The following is a 16,717-nucleotide window of genomic DNA, read 5'->3' on the forward strand; positions in this document are numbered from 1 at the left end:
GTGTATTTGCATGTTTTTGAGTCTGTGTTATTCCCATAATAGGTTAATAATTTATTTTATTTTTTCCAAAATATTTAATAGAATATTCTTTGCAACATACGACAATCACATAACAGGAACAATTGCAATGGGTTTTATGCATGAAAAACAGCTACAAAAATCAAGACTTGATAAAGCATTTTTTAATTGAACTGAATGTACAATCATCTTGGAATAAACAACAAAGATGTTTATTATTTTTTTAGGAGAACTGGGTTGAAAGCACAGTCTGTCTAAAGAAGTGTCAGCTGGATCAGGTAGAGGTTTTGGGGCACCAGAGAGTGAGGGAGTCTGACCATTATACATAATCACAACTGCTGGAACAGCATCAAATTGTTTTGGGTTCACAGAAATGATAAAGCTATTCTCAATAGCTGCAAAGGTTGCCCTTTTCATTAGAGAGCTGACTTACCAGTGTAATATCATTTCTAAATCAGTTGTCAAAAATTGATTTATTCTGATAACATGTGATATTTTAATATATTAATATATGAAATCTAGTTACTTGGTGTTGCCAGTAGGTAGCACTGTGGTGTTGTGTTGTTGGAAGAAACCAGAAAAAGAGAAATATAAAGAGGTTGTTGTGAACCAGATGGTCCTGCTGCACAATATTCTATTACATGGTGTCAGAAGTGAAAGACAAAGAGGAAGTTGAGTAACCTGATGTAAGGAAGAAATTTGAGCAGATGAAACCTTCGACCTTATTCAGGAAATTTAACGCAGTGGAAAACCGGAGAGCCTGGATCCAGAGATGTGACTATATATATATATATATGTGTATATATATATATATATATATATATATATATATATATATATATATATATATATATATATATATATATATATATATATATATATATATATATTAGGGAGCGCAACAGGAATCTCTTGTGAGAAGGCCACCAGATTACGTCATAGTCCTGCGACTGTTTACATCCGGCATATGTGCGACACCATCATGGCTCTTTTCCCAGCTTTCGCCGAAGTATCGAAAAACGAAATTGAAGATACGTCCAAAGGTTGTCGTTCGTTTGTGTAATGCACGTTTAAACACCGTCTGTTCGAGCTGACATTACTTTTGTCTGTATCGGAATGAAAACTAAGCACCGTGAACCCATGTTACTAGCCTCATCGTCCATCTGTTGTGAAAGCTAAGCGACACAGTCTAGCTTAAACGTTAATGTTAACTCTCATTTTATCACAGGGGAGTTTTGGGACGATTTGATACCGATTTAATTTTGTATTTCTTTTTTTCCCTGCTCTGTATAAAATCTTAATTATTTTTCAAGTCTCGTCCAGTGCGCGAGTATGAACCTAACAGAGAGTCTGCCCTCCTTTTATCAGCGCGCGGACTGACAGCTACACACGCAACAAACCTGCCTGGAGGCTTTACATTAGTTGTTTTCTGTTCAGAGTAATGGATGCATAACTTTCATTTACTGGTTCAGAACTATTTACATACGCTGGGAAAAAGTTCATGAATCTTTAAAATGATTCTAAAACCATTTTTATTTATTTTCCTTCCAGAACTCGACTGGCTGAACAATACAAGTTTTCAGACTGGAGATGCTATTTCCCTTCACAGCCGGTTTTTAGAGAAGTCCACCGAGAAGCCAAACAAAAGGGAGGAAAGGTAGGAATTATGTTTCCTCCCCTCTTTAACGCAGTGGTGTCATTCTAATGCTTCACCCCAACAGTGTGTTCGACTCTGATAGTTAAAAATAACAATCTGGTAATACTTTTAAGAAAATTAGGATGGTAAAAATGTTACAATTGGGGTTTCTGATTTTCATTTAGTGTTGCAAAGGATTTTACATCCTCTGCTGAGGAAGAGAGGGGAAAGAGTGATGGGCCTCCAAAGAAAAAGAAAAAGAAAAGCGAAAAAAAGAGGAGGAAGAAGAAAAAGCACAAAAAGAAGAGTGGGACGCATTCAAGCACCAGTGGCTCGGACTCTGAGACCATCTATCCCAGTGATCTCAAACGGGAAGAGGAGAGGATTAGGTGAGGAGAAACATTCCTAATTTTTTTTTTTCTTTGCAAAGTATAAGTTTTTCTTTTGTTCATAATTGTGTGTGTGCTCATGCAGGAAGCAGTCTTCGTTAGGAACTCGTTTTTCCTGGTTGGATGACATCCAGTCGCCTACGGAGCATCTGTTCTGTGTGGACTGTAAATCAGACGCGGCCAACTGGACTTATAAGTCCTTGTACAGAGGAGATGTAGCTAGGTAGCACACATACATATCCTTATTTGTCATAATATGTACTTCTAAAATTTTTTTACTAATATGATTCCATTCTTGAGTCTTTCCAATTTTTATTTAAATTGTTTAGATATTTTTGATTTTGCTGAAGGTCTTCCAAAGTTGTCTTTTTTTGTTTGTTTTTGCCCGTAGTTGAAAAGTGTGGAATTCAATTCCAATATATTCTAACTCTTAACTAGTATGGAAGAACACAATCACAGTATATATGCATAAATAAGTATTTACCTTTCCCATTACACATCTATTATTCACTAGCCTGCTTATTCATCCATCAATCAATCAGTTGACTAAATCAATCTGTCTCTCTCTCTCAGATATAGGAGAAAAGGTAGCTCCACTTTGGGTCTGGACTTTCACAGGCAGGGAGTCAGCTGGGAGGAATCTGACACAAAAAAGAAGAAGAAAGCGAGGGTCAATGGGAACACAGCTGACAGATATTTTTCTGTTGTCACTCGAAAGCTGCTGCGGGCTGAGCCTCCCGTTTCTGTTTTACCCGCTACTCCAAAAAGTAGTGATGCACTCAACACGACCTCCTTCCTCCCTCTGGATGATGTTGAACGGGACAACGCAAGACTCCAGTCAGGTAAGGGTTTAAGGATGTTGACACTAAACATCGACTCTGCTCATTTACAAGACCCAAGCTGACATTTGATTTGAGTATGGCATGAGAAAGATATGACCAACACATTAAGACTTAGAGACTTAGACTTAGACAACTTTATTGTCATTTTGTATGCACAAAGTGCGTACAGAACGAAATTTCGTTTGCATACAGCTTGAAAAATCACAGTAAATTGCAGTAAATTTCAGGATAAATATGCAGCAGCGATTTATGTAAACAACTGAAATGTAAACAATGTAAACAATTAAGACTCAAGGTTACCAAAATGTTTGTTTTAGATGGTTTTTTTTTCTTCTGATCTTAAACACTTAAATTCAGGTGACAAAGCAGAGGCGTCCGTAAATCCCCTGGGGGTGTATGATTCGTCCACTACCCTCTGGCTGCAGGGGAAGGGACAGCAGGACAACCTGAAGCAGGACACAGACCCAGAGGAAAAGTCTGTGTATGTGACTGGAAGGACCGAAGAGTTTAATCGGCGGCTCAGGGAGCAGCCAGGGGATACACAACTGTGGATACAGTTCATTCGGTACCAGGTAATGGAGGCCTTGCTAGGCTTTGAGTTTAGTTGAAAAGAATGCAGTTATATGAATTAGAATGATCTCCATAGAACCCGAAGAATTAGGTAGTTCATAAAAAACTGTCTTCTGGTTTCAAAATAAACCTAAAGTTTTTTTTTTGATAGTTGATTTTTGTACTCAGTTGTGAGAAGCTGGCAGAATACTGCAGTTTGCGGTCTTACTATAAAGCAAAACATGCATGGATTGTGAAGCTATAAAGGTTTTAGCTTAATAATACCTGTTGATTATGAAACCAGGATACCGAAGTGTATTTCCAGAATTCACTAGTATATCTGAACTCCATCCTCTCCTCTAGGATGAGCTGAGTGCAGCTGCATTTGGAGGTGACGAGGAGCAGCAGGGGGGGGATGTAGCAGAGCGACCCAAGTCGTCCTACAGGGCAATCCTGGAGAAGAAGCTGAGCATTGCAGACAGAGCTGTGGAGACCAACCCCACCTGCATCGCTCTGCAGCTCGAGAGGCTTCGGATCTGCCAGGAGCTCTGGGAACCCTCCACTTTGGCTAAGGAATGGAAGAAACTGGTAAGTTGAGCTTTATGGTTATGTTCACTTTTTTATAGATGTTTTTTGGCTACATTTTGGACGTTGTCAAAACAGCTAGAAAAATATTCTAACTTCAGAGATGTAACACAGGTATCCAGTTTAGAATAGGGGAAAGAAATTGGTTATTGAAGTTTCATATGTTATATTTTAGGTGTTCCTCCACCCAAACAGCGCCTCCTTGTGGAGGAAATATCTTCTTTTTACGCAAAGCTACTTCAGCAGCTTCAGCGTGACTAAAGTCAACTCTGCATATGGAAAGTGTCTGAGCACGCTCAGCGCTGTGAGAGATGGCAGCATGGTGTCCCATCCGGCGTTGCCTGGGATCGAGGAGGATATGTTGGGTAAGATTTAATGACTATCTTAGGTTATATATAGTTTTGTTTTTTATTGCATTTCCTGCACAGTTTGGTAAATTACTTTTTCATAATGTGATTCAGCGAAGCATTAAATCCTTTGTCCCCAAATGTGGTTGTCTGTTTGTTTTCCATCCAGATATCTTCACCCAGCAGTGTCATTTCTTGCGGCAGTCTGGTCACTCTGAGAAGACGATTTCTCTGTTTCAGGCCATGATCGATTTTACTTACTTCAAACCTGACAGTGTGAAAAACCTCTCCACAAAGCAGCAGGTACACACGCACATACTAACACGAGGATAGTACAAACGTATTAGTGAAATAATCTGATGGAAAGCCAATGTTTTTCCCCCCCAAAAAGCGTCAGCCTTTTTGGACTAAAAATTGAGAATTTGCCGGCCTATTAACTTCTGATAAGAGATCGTGATTGAGTGCAGCTGGTTGGTTCTTTTTGCCCCCATAAGAATTATTAGTTTTAAAGCACTGATTGGATCATCCAATGCTTAGAAAGCTGGGAAAGTGTATGAAAACCAGTGAATATCTAAGAAGCAGAATTGTACATTTACAAAAGTTGTCTTTTAGAGCATTTTCTAAACAACAGCAGATTCACAAATCATTGTAGATAATTGTTCACCTGCACAAATTATTTGGACATCAAAGTTTGGAAGATGACCCAAAGACTCAGAGGAAAGTAAAGCAGGATGTTCAGTAACAACACAGAAGCCAAGCCAATCATAATGTGTGAGCTGCTGTAACACCGTCGTCTCTGTCTGATGTAATGCTAGTTTCCAGAATTCATCTTTTTTTGGAATCTTAAAGAGTCAATCTCTCCATTTTAAACAGTGCAGCTGTCAAGCATGGTGTTGGAAGTATTATACTCTGGAGCTCATAGGCGTATTACATAAAGTGAATGGAATAATAAAGGACAACTGTCTCCAAATCCTTCAACTTTAGCTCAAAGCATCAGCAAACCTGGAGACAGATGGGAGTTCCAACAATGATCCCAAACGCACATAACTTTTTCTGGAATGGATGATGCAGGCTAGCACTAAGCGTGTGAAATGGCCTTCACAGAGCCCTGCCCTGCTGAGAATTTGTGCACCCTGCTTAAAGAAAAGCCTGTGCCAGAGTTTAACCAAATTAAACTTTGGCAAGTCTGCCTGTTGATGGCTACAAATAGTCTGTAGCTGCAAGTTTCTAAAGGACATTTAACTAAATATTAGTGGGACTGGAGGGATTAGCGATGATCCACAATGATCAATCTAAATTGCTGTATTTCTAGCTAGATTAATTTTTTTCAATTCAATTTTATTTATATAGCACTAATTCATGATACATGTCATCTTAAAGCACTTTCCAAACTCAAATTCAATTAGATCATACAGATTGGTAAAAAAACAAAATTCCTATATAAGGGAACCAGTTGATTGCATCAAAGTCTTGACAAGCAGCATTCACTCCCGGAGAAGCGTAGAGCTACAGAGAGAGTTGTCTGCATTGTCCATGGCTTTGCAGCAATCCTTCATACTGAGAAAGCATGAAGCGACAGTGGAAAGAAAAACTCCCAATTAACGGGAAGGAAAACCTCCAGCAGAACCAGGCTCAGTATGAACGGTCATCTGCCTCGACCGACTGGTTGTTAGAGAAGATTGTATTATGAGACCTGACTAAAGGTTAGTCCTGATACTAATTTGCAACAGAAGATGTAGAATCAGCGCTATCCTTTTGGTTAGTAGTATTTCAGAGCGCTTTGTGCATGTGGAGGAAAATGTTTTTAAAAAGGGCAAAAAGAGGAAGAAAACGTTGCCTTGTGTTTCTGTCTGTGCAGGTCGATTTCTTTGAAACATTCTGGGACAGCGGGGAGGCGAGAGTTGGGGAGACAGGAGCCCGAGGCTGGAAGGCCTGGATGACCCAACAAGAGCGAGGAGGATGGGTTCAACCCCCTGCAGGTAAAATTGTCTTAGTCGCTTACAGGTGCAACACATTAAAATGGATTATCACTTCCAATCAGGCTCCTTAGTCAGATTAAAAGTACATTTTGAAAGTAAACTTTAAGCAATTACTAAACATACTTTTGCATAATTCCACATATCGGTATAAATTAACCATTTTTCTTGGTCTGGTGTAATATTCTAATCTTAGATGTTGTGTTTTTTATGAGCTGTAAACGGAAAATCATCATAACTAATAGAAATAAAGACTTGAAAACATCCATCTGTGTGTAATTAATCTGTTTAATGTGCTTCACTCAGTGAATTGAGCCGCTAAAATAAACAAACTTCTCAATAATATTCTAATTTATTGAGACTCACCCTTTTACGACCTCACCGCTCTGAGACATAAGCCTGATACATAGGTCTGGATGTGAATAAAAACTTGATTGGTTTTGTTTTTTGCACATTCTTAAATGAGCCATTTCAAAGTTTCAGTCTGCCTTCTGTTTCTGCTCACATAGAAGAAGAAGAGGAGGAGGAGGAGGAAGATGAGGAGGAGGTGAAGGACAGGAGCCAGCCCAGAGGAGCCGTCTGGTTGGAGGTGGAGTCGTCCCGTGAAGCAGCTCACTGGCTGCCCTGGAGACCCGACAAAGCAAAAGGCCAGTCAGAAGAGGACTGTGAGGACCCTGACAGACAGGTGCTGCTCTCTATTTATCTGCTGATGTTTGAAGTTCCATCTGTAACAGCGCTCAATATCTCGTCTTCATTCTCTCTCCATGTCCAGGTGCTTTTTGATGACATCGGTCCTTCCCTTATATGCCTGTCCTCACCAGAACTTCAGCTTCGGTTTCTTCTCAGTTTCTTGTCTTTTCTGGGCTTTCCTGTGGACTTTGTGCTCTCTGCTGCCCCCTATCAGCCCAGCATGTTCCTGGAGAACCTCTCTCTGCTCACTCAAGGTAATGATAATAACAATAAAGTAACTTGATATTGTCTAAATGGTGTAATTAAATGTTAAGCAGGTTGATATCTTTTGTTAATCTTTAACATTTGAATGAATAAGTCAGTCTCATAAGCTGTCAAAGATTCTATCAGAAATTTAATCTGATTGATGGGTGAATCCCTTACCTGTCTAAATCCAACCTATCAAAAAGAGACACTTGGACATATTTGCAGGTATTCGCTGTCTTTTGAAAACGGCACTTCAGGGTCATAGTACCCTAATGCTTTCAATACTGGGGATGACTGGTCGCTGAGAAGTTTTGTGGAGCATATTTTTTGTGGAGCATATTTTCAAGGCAAGGCAAGCTTATTTGTAGAGCACATTTCAGTAACAAGAAAATACAATACAAATTGCTTTCCATGAACAGGAACAAAGAAAATAGAACATTACAGAGAAAATAATTTTGCAGTGGAATAGTAGCAGCATCAAGATATGAGACAAGTTGGACTACAAACTTCAACATTAAAATTCGAAGGCACAAATGAGGGTTTAACCTTGATTTAAAGAAACTCAGGGTTTCAGCACTTTTACAGTTTTCAGGAAGTTTGTTCCAGATAATTGGAGGATGGGAACTAAATGCTGCTTCTCCATGTCTGGTTCTGGTTCTAGGCATGCAGGGTAGACTTGAATCAGAAGACCTGAGTGGTCTGGATGGTTGATACACTGATAACAAGTCTGTGATGTATTTAGGTGCTAAGCCATTCAGGCTTAGCACCTAAATACTTCTGTTAGATTTATAGACTAACAGAAGTATTTTAAAGTCTATTATCTGAGATACAGGGAGCCAGTGTAAGGACTTTAGAACTGGGGTGATGTGCTCTACTTTCTTAGTCTTGGTGAGGACGGGGGCAGCAGCGTTCTGGATCAGCTGCAGCTGTCTGATCGACTTTTTAGGCAGACCTGTGAAAACACCGTTGCTGTAATCAATTTGACTAAAAAGAAACGCATGGATTAGTTTTTCCAGATCCTGCTGAGACATCAGTCCTTTAATCCTGGAAATGTTCTTCAGGTAATAGAAAGCCGACTCTGTAATTCAGTTTTGTTTTATTCAATTGAAGAAGATTTTAGCACATTCATGCATTGATTTATTCTATGCATTTACTCAGCACTAGAATGTGTTAATATTCACCTGGTGAATATGGTAGCTGATGTTGTTATTATTTTTTTAATGATCTGAGCTAAAGGGAGCATGTAGATATTGAATAGGAGGGACCCAGGATGGACCCTTTGGGAACCCCACATGTGAATTAAAAAAAAACCCATGAAAGTCAGTAATTGTGTGAACGGTCAGATTCGAGGTGTGTGGGATCACCTACGATTATCTCAAGGACCGTTACTTATATGTTTCCCTCCTGTGTCACAGGTGCTGAGGTCCAGCGTCCTCTGACTTCCTTCAACCTCCCCGAGACAGGCATTAACTCTGTAGGTCACATGACCACTCTCCAAGGAACAAGGAAGTGGTTGGGGCTCGGGAAGCAGGGCGAGAAGTTTCTGGGCAACGTGTTCAGCACGCTGCAGCCTGTCCTTCCTCCTCCCCATCGAGCCGTTCTGTCACTCAGCTGGATCCTGTACGAGAAGCTCAAGGTAAATACAGAAATACAGAGCGGAAAGAAGCTACACCTGCACCAGATATCTTTGTTTTTATTCCAAGGACCTTTAAGCTATCCTGTACAGAGGTCAAAATCAATAGTTTTTATTATTATTGAGGCTTTGCTACTTTATTACAGGGTTCCCACACCTTGGTTAACATCAAATTCAAGGACCTTTTAGGGACTTTCCAGGACCAATTTCCTCAAATTCAAGGACCACACTTGGCGGCATTTACCTACTGTGACCGCTAAATAGGTTATCATATTTTAATACAATGCAAATTTAATAAAAGACTAAACGGCATAGGAGTTGTTGGGTCAGAATCTATGCAAGAAAGTGGACTTGATTTATAGCCTACATTGATATTGATCATATTCATAGTCTACATTTATATCCACAGTACATGGCTATGCCATACTACATTACATATAAGATGTACATTAGCCTACCGTTTCATGGAATTTTATGGAAAAAAGTGCAGCATTGAGATGTTCAGAATTATATCAATTTGTTTCACTTACTTTCATCTTTGATTAAGCTAGTTTTTGACTGACTCTGAAAAGTTGCTAAATATAGTGACAAAGTCGCGGAGTTGGCAACACTGCGTGAATGTAACCTATTGGACGCACGTAGGCCTAAACCGTAGCCTACCAACTAACGAAGAAGAGCGAAGGTACTTTTGCAAATTAAAAGTCTGCGGAATCAACATAATTTTAAAAGATCGTGTGGTAGTAAAATAATGACACACGAGTCGTCATCCGTGTGAACTTTCAACCCCACAAAAAAATTCAAGGACTTTCAAGGACAAGGTGTTTTTTTGGCTGTTTTCAAGAACTTTCAAGGGCCTTGAATTAATTTTTTCAGATTCACAAACTTTCAAGGATTTCAAGAACCCGTGGGAACCCTGTTATTATCTCCAGAAATGTATTTTAAAATAACAAAAAAATCCATCCATCCGGATGGAAAAGTAATGTTTTGGACACAAAATATTACTTTTTCAGTCACACGTTTTTCTGCATTTGTTAGGTTTTGCGCTGTCTGCACAGCGGCAACAAAAAGCGCCTTCGCGTTCAGGGAAAGAGGAGCAAACGGGTCGCCAAAAGACTCCTCAAAGAACCCGAGAATCGCTCTTCGCTGGTGCTGTGGCGGGAGTACGCACACCTCGAGTGGCTGCTGTCGAACCTGGACGAAGCCCGGAAGGTGTTCTCTACGGCGACGGCGATGGCGGGAACCAAAGGCCTGAGTAGTCCTGCTCTGTGTGAGCTGTGCCTCCTGTGGTCCCAGCTGGAGGTGGAGAACACAGCCCAGGAGCTGGGAGGAGTTACCGACGTAACAACTTCACCAGCTGTTGTGGTGCTGACCAGGCTGGCAGAAGGAACGTCTTCATCTTCATCCTCCCAGACCGTGTCCCCGGTTTCCATCCTGAAAGCCAGGAGGTCCTATGAACAGTCTCTGAGCTCCGGCCTGTCGTCTCTGGAGCAAGCGATCCAGAATCACCAGCCTGACGTAAAAGGTGAGTTATCAGAAGAATTTCTTAGTGCCTTATCATCTCCATCAAGAGCTACAAACAAAATCCAAGGAGAACATTCCAGTTTGGTCCGATAAGAACCCACCCTTCTGAAAGTTGCCATCGTCGTCCGGGTTTTGATCACATTCTGACTGTGATGAGACAATTTTATTGGTATAATAACTTTGAGTACAAAACCAGAGTTTCCCTGGATGATAAGTAACAGAAAAACCTTTTAACAGAAAAGGGGCAACACATTTCTGAACACTTTTAAAAGCAGAGAAATTCCTAATGCTCCTAAAATAATCATGTTGATTATTATTTTTTTTAACAATAATCTTATCTATAAAACCAATTTATTTGGTTTGCAATTCGTTGATTTAAAGACATACATTTTTATACTGCAGCTAAATTTCACAGCAGTTTTAGGTTCATTAACATTCTGACAAATATTTTATCTCTTTGCTGATAATCACATACATTTTATTATAATAAAATATAACCTAAGTAAATCCAAGAGCCAGTTTTCAAGAAAAGAAAGCCATCTAAACTGGCCTGAGATAAATATAACTGCCTCCATTGTTAAACAGTATGTTATGTGTAATTAACCATGGTTCTGGACATTTGAATTCACGTGCTGTTTCACACGCCTGACTTTTGCCAGACCTTTTGAATTAGGAAATCATATAAATAGAACCTGTCTGACAGCATAACGTAGGCCAAAAGATCTCAAGAGGCAACTAGTCCTGAAATTCGATAGCAGAGGAGAAACAAAGTCGTTGCCATCTGTTCCCCAGGAGGCCACAAAATAGCTGTAGGCTTCAGGAGTTGGATCACTCGCTGTAATTGATCAACCATAAATTCTGTTTCCTACCAGAAAATCCTGAAGGAGAACGTCCGAAATATCTGACCTTAAGTTCAAGAACACTTTAGTGATACACCAGGGCAATGATCTGAAGCATGCGGAGCTAGTCCGCCTCTGAATGGCTCAACGTTTGCTTAAAGTCCAGACTTTAATCAGTGAGAGACACTGTGGGATTCTCCAAACAGGTCCTTCATCCTCGAAAACCCTCCGACGGGGTTTAATTGAAAATGTTCTCCGCAGAAAAGTGGACCAAATCTTCTCCACATCGATGTAAAAGGCTCCTTATTAGTTATCTCAAATACTTGGAGACAGTTTTATCGCTAAGGGTGGCGCAACTCATTAGGTTTAAAGACACATTTACTTACAGGACTGTCTCAGAAATTAGAATATTGTGATAAAGTTCTTTATTTTCTGTAAAGCAATTAAAAAAAACATGAAATGTCATACATTCTAGATTCATTACAAATCAACTGAAATATCGCAAGCCTTTTATTGTTTTAATATCGCTGATTATGGCGTACAGCTTAAGAAACCCAAATATCCTATCTGAAAATATTAGAATATCGTGAAAAAGTATACTAGTAGGCTATTCAACTAATCACTTGAATCGTCTAATTAACTCGAAACACTGCAGGGTTTCCTGAGCCTTGAAAAACTCTCAGCTTGGTTCAGTAAACTAAATCACAAGTATGGTAGTGGTTAAGAGACGACATAAGATTCTCACAGTAACTGGTGTACTGACCATGGCATTACTGTCCTTGATTGGCCTGCCAATTCCCCTGACCTGAACCCCATAGAGAATTTGTGGGGTATTGTGAAGAAGAAGCTGAAAGACACCAGACCCAACAATGCAAATGAGCTAAAGGCCGCTATTGAAGCATCCTGGGCATCCATAACACCTCAGCAATGCCACAGGCTGATTGCCTCCATGCCACGCCGCATTGATGCAGTAATCTGTGCAAAAGGATTCCCAACCAAGTACTGAGTGCATTAAAGGCTTGCGATATTTCAGTTGATTTGTAATGATTCCAGAATGTATGACATTTCATGGTTTTTAATTGCATTACAGAAAATAAAGAACTTTATCACAATATTCTAATTTTCTGTATATGGATAAAAACACAATCCGCTATTCATCGAGGAGAGGGGGAAAAAAAGGATGAATTTATACCCCTGGTTCTTCTTGCTTGTTGCAGGAGCCCAAGATGACCCAGAGGAAGAGAGGCTAAGGTTAAGAGGCCTGGTCGGCTGCTACGCTCTGTTTCAGTATCTAACCGTGAGCATCCAGGCTGCTATAGCCGTCTACAGCCAGGCCAGAGAGAGGATGGAGGAACTGCACCGCTCGTTAACGCCGGAAAGCCAGCTCGCCAGCGACGCGACGAGGCACGGGCGTCACGTCAGCCGGCTGGCCTCAGACTGCGAGGCGTTAGCGGTGCAGCAGGCGGCGCTGCTGAAACACAACAACAACGTCGGTGTGTGTCCTTTGGCGACACTGAGGCAGGCGCTGACCTCCGCCCTCTCAGCCTGGCCCTGCAGCGCCGCCCTGTGGAGCATATACATTCAGGTCCGCTCCCTAAACGCAACACGCCTGCTCCTTTTTTTTACGGGTTGCATTCGAAGCAGTGGTCAGAAATGACGAGTAACCGTTTTGTTTTAGGTGGAGGACCGTTACCATAGCGCCGGCCGGGCGCGTCGTTTTTTCCACGCTGTAACCAGAGACAGCGGCAGCGTGGTACCCCGTCTGTTTGCCATTGTGGCTGAGCAGCGGAGGAAGCAGCTGGTGGATGCAGCTCAGCGGTGAGACTGAAAGTGATGATGTGGAGTATGTTCCTATAACAACAGAGAAAAACAAAGGAGAGTGCATCTTTCTGGGGTTTTACATATCAGGATATGATAAAAAAAAAAAGGATCCGGCTGTTACCATGTCCACAGTTTTTTATGCCTGAGCTAAAGTGGAAAAAGAGACGCAAAATTTCCGCACTCGCTCTTTTTAATACAGCTGAAGCCAAAAATGGAAACAAGTTTGGCACCTCTATGAAAGTAGTAGTTTTGGCACTTGGTCTGAAGCATCAAGGTGTTTCTATAATGCCAAGGTGGAAAGACAGAACTAGTGTCTGCGCATGTCTGGGAAAGGATCACAAGACAATTTATAACCTTTTTCACACTCGTCATTCTACCATGAGCAAGTTCATTCACGGGCGGAAAACATTTGAAAGAGTTGACAATCTTCCCAGTAGTGGACATCCCAGAAAACTAACTTGAGATTCAGAGCTTGCAGTTCTCAAAGAAATTAAAAACAAACTAAGAAGCTACATCTGAGACTCGACTGACCTCCATTAGATGGTTAAATGTTATTGTTCAAAACAAGTCGGGCAGAAAAAGACTGAACAAAGGATACTGGCTTTTGGGGGAGAAAGTCTCAAAAGAATATGGCCAGATGATTTAGGTTTGTAAATTTGATAAAACACAAGGTTTCTAGAACAGTGTCCTTTTGGACAGGTGCGACCAAAGTAGAGATGTTTGGTCATAACGCACAGCAGCGTGATTGGAGGAACCACAGGATATCGACACAAACATCTCACACCAAGCGTTTGGCATGATGGTGGACGAGGGAAGATTCAGGCTGGCTTTGGAGAAAAAAAAGGCCTTTGCATTAACTGAGTCGACGATGAACCCATCTGTGTAGCAAAGTACACAAGTCAATTGTGGGGCCATCTGTTGATTGCTGAAGTTTTCCCCAAATTTGGTGGAAAAACATGATAATGGTCCCAAAAAAGCTACAAGCTATTGATTAACGGGGTGTACTTTATTTCCTCCATGCCTGTAAGTTTGAGTTGATATAAACTCTTGACGTTAACTGTCTACTATGGGTGATGAAATGCACAGATACAGAGCGTGGGCCCCTGCAGTGACTTATACGCTAGTATTTTGGAGCCAAATGTGAGGCCATCAGTCCAACAGCTAAACCCTGGTAAAAGCAGCGGCGATGTTTGTGATCCTACCACATACCTGTGTATCATGGTCTGAGACATGAAACCCTTCAGAGAGGGTGCATCGTTTTTACAATAAGTGTAAACAGAGTTTTTATTTGCACTTCATCGCAGATTTAATCCAAATCGTCCTTTACATCACCCTCAGGTCTTGTTGCTTGGACGAGGCCCTGCCCATATTGCCAGAAAACGGCCTCAGCAACAGAATCCGGGGACTGTTCGAGGGCGCCGTATCGACAGAGATGGGCGGTCATTGCCCTTTACTGTGGAGGATGTACATCCATTTCCTGGTGAGATAATAAGTACCTCACAATTAAAATGTAATCATGGCCAAAGATGTAATTACCATGTCACAAGAATAGCTGAAATTACTGCACACCTAGCCATCTTTATTAACTACCACCTAAATTAGATTAGTCATCTTGTTTTTTGTTTTTCAATCTTTCTTTCTTTCACTTTATTCTTAGTAAATTATCCAACATTAAACACAGGAAACAGTAAAAAAAACAAAAACAACGATAAACAAACAAACCCACAATTTACCAAAAAAAGGAATAGGCTGAAGCAAAGCTTATTATTGCCTACTCTGTTTTATACTTACGACCTTTACAACCTACCAGGTTCTTTACTGTACATATATAAATATTCAAATCTACATAACATAGGATTTTATCGTTTTACATTTTAAAACCCTTTTAAAATTCACCAAGAAAGGACATAACTTTAAATCATCATTCAGTTCATTCCACAGTTTCACACCAATACCTGAAACACATCTAGACTTTATCTGGCTCTTCTCGTTTGCACATTCAAATATAAACAAACCTTGCAAATTATATTTATTCTCTCTTAATTTAAATAATTTCTGAATACCAGAAGCAAGACTTTTGTTCACTGCTTTATACATTATTTCCAGTATTTTTATATAAACAATGTCTTTAAATTTTAATGTGTTGCTTTGAATGAAGAGTTTATCAGTTGGGTCATGGTATCCCACCTTATAAGCCTTATAGCTTTTTTTGCAACTTAACTAACTTATCAATAATTGTTTTATTTGCATTTCCCCATACTTCTGAACAATAAGACAAATAAGGCATGACCAAAAAGGAATATATAATATGCAGGCCTTTGATATTTATTAAATCTTTTATTTTAAACAATATTCCAATAGTTTTTGCAACTTTGTTTCTAATATATTCTATGTGAGGCTTCCAACTAAGTTTATTGGCTATATTAATCCCTAAAATTTTTGTCTCATAAACTCTTTCAATTTCAACTCCATTTATACATAACTTTACATCGTTATGGACCCGATTACCAGAGAATACCATAAATTTATTTGTTTGTCACATTATTCATGTTAAAGGAAAGATTTTGTGCTTGTGTTTCTGTGAGTTTATAGGTGTCAGAAGGGAAGGTAGATAAAGCCAGAGGGATCTTTTACAAGGCCTTGCAGAACATTCCCTGGGCGAAGGTAAAACTTAGATTAGAAGTCAATGTGATTTCCCTTTTGTGCTTGCATTTCTGTTCTCTGTGTGCTAACGCTTGGTTTGTATTAATCAGGGTTTGTATATGGATGCGGTGCAGTTGTTCCCTGAGCACCTGCAGGAGTTTGTGGATCTGATGACGGAGAAGGAACTCCGACTAAGACTGCCTTTGGAAGAGCTGGATATACTGCTGGAAGACTGAAAACACTGGAACCCTTTTAAGGAACTTAGTTTTTTTGGTTTTGAACTATGAGGTGGGAGAGATTCACAGATGAACAAGGATATATCGTCGGTAAATGTTTTATATGCCATAGCAACTAATTTGATCAATAAAAATATATTTAATAAAGTTTTGTTTGTTGAGTGTTTGTTTTGGTGTTTTTTTTTTTTTATTAAAATATCGGTAAATGCAGATTTATAATGTGCCCCGACATGGTATTGCAAAGACTCCCGTCAGTAATACATGTGGTTGATTTTTTTATTTTTATTTTTATTTTTAAATAAAAAGTAGTTTTAAGTGACAACTCAGTTTTACTTTCCCTCCAATGCATTCAGTAGGAGCAAAGGTTTAATTTTCCTTTCGGCCTGCGGGTCACCACTTCATTGGGCAACACACCTGTAGATTACCTGCTGGGAGTCATCACCTGTTCCTTTTTTTTTTTTTTTTTTTTTACTACGCTGTAGCGGTGGAGACGTTGCCCTCATTGCCGCGTCGTGGTTTGACGCATTGCAGATCCCCCGGAGCCAATCACCGGCCGCCTTTCACTAGCAGAGTATGCGGGTTTGTTCTGTCCAATCAGAGCACGTCTTTCAAAAGCAAAGCGAAAGCCTCCTCGGCGCTGCGAGTTTCAACGCTTAGAAGTGTATCCTTCCGCCTGATTAAAAGTAGGCGTAACATAAAATAGTCCGCCACTCTCGAGTGACAGTGCGAGGAAGGTAGCCAAATAA

General features: G+C 40.2%; 1 protein-coding gene across 2 annotated transcripts; it reads left to right on the forward strand.

Moving 5' to 3' along the window:
- The first annotated feature begins 941 nt into the window (after nt 1-941).
- nrde2 (NRDE-2, necessary for RNA interference, domain containing) lies at nt 942-16,119 on the forward strand. 2 transcript variants are annotated; one of them, XM_021315933.2, is made up of 19 exons: nt 942-1,061; nt 1,570-1,675; nt 1,840-2,043; nt 2,129-2,266; nt 2,617-2,885; nt 3,243-3,457; nt 3,798-4,022; nt 4,195-4,384; nt 4,536-4,669; nt 6,225-6,345; nt 6,852-7,027; nt 7,115-7,286; nt 8,694-8,914; nt 9,947-10,433; nt 12,483-12,856; nt 12,950-13,089; nt 14,431-14,572; nt 15,685-15,756; nt 15,846-16,119. In XM_021315933.2, exons 1-19 carry the CDS (start codon nt 986-988, stop codon nt 15,969-15,971), a joined length of 3,588 nt encoding a protein of 1,195 aa, XP_021171608.2. In that variant the 5' UTR covers nt 942-985; the 3' UTR covers nt 15,972-16,119. The 2 variants fall into 2 exon arrangements, with proteins under 2 accessions (XP_021171608.2, XP_012716999.2); XM_012861545.3 differs by having other exon boundaries at nt 12,489-12,856.
- The last annotated feature ends 598 nt before the right edge of the window (nt 16,120-16,717 follow it).

Source organism: Fundulus heteroclitus, chromosome 19, assembly GCF_011125445.2.
Source record: "Fundulus heteroclitus isolate FHET01 chromosome 19, MU-UCD_Fhet_4.1, whole genome shotgun sequence".
Lineage (NCBI taxonomy): Eukaryota > Metazoa > Chordata > Actinopteri > Cyprinodontiformes > Fundulidae > Fundulus > Fundulus heteroclitus.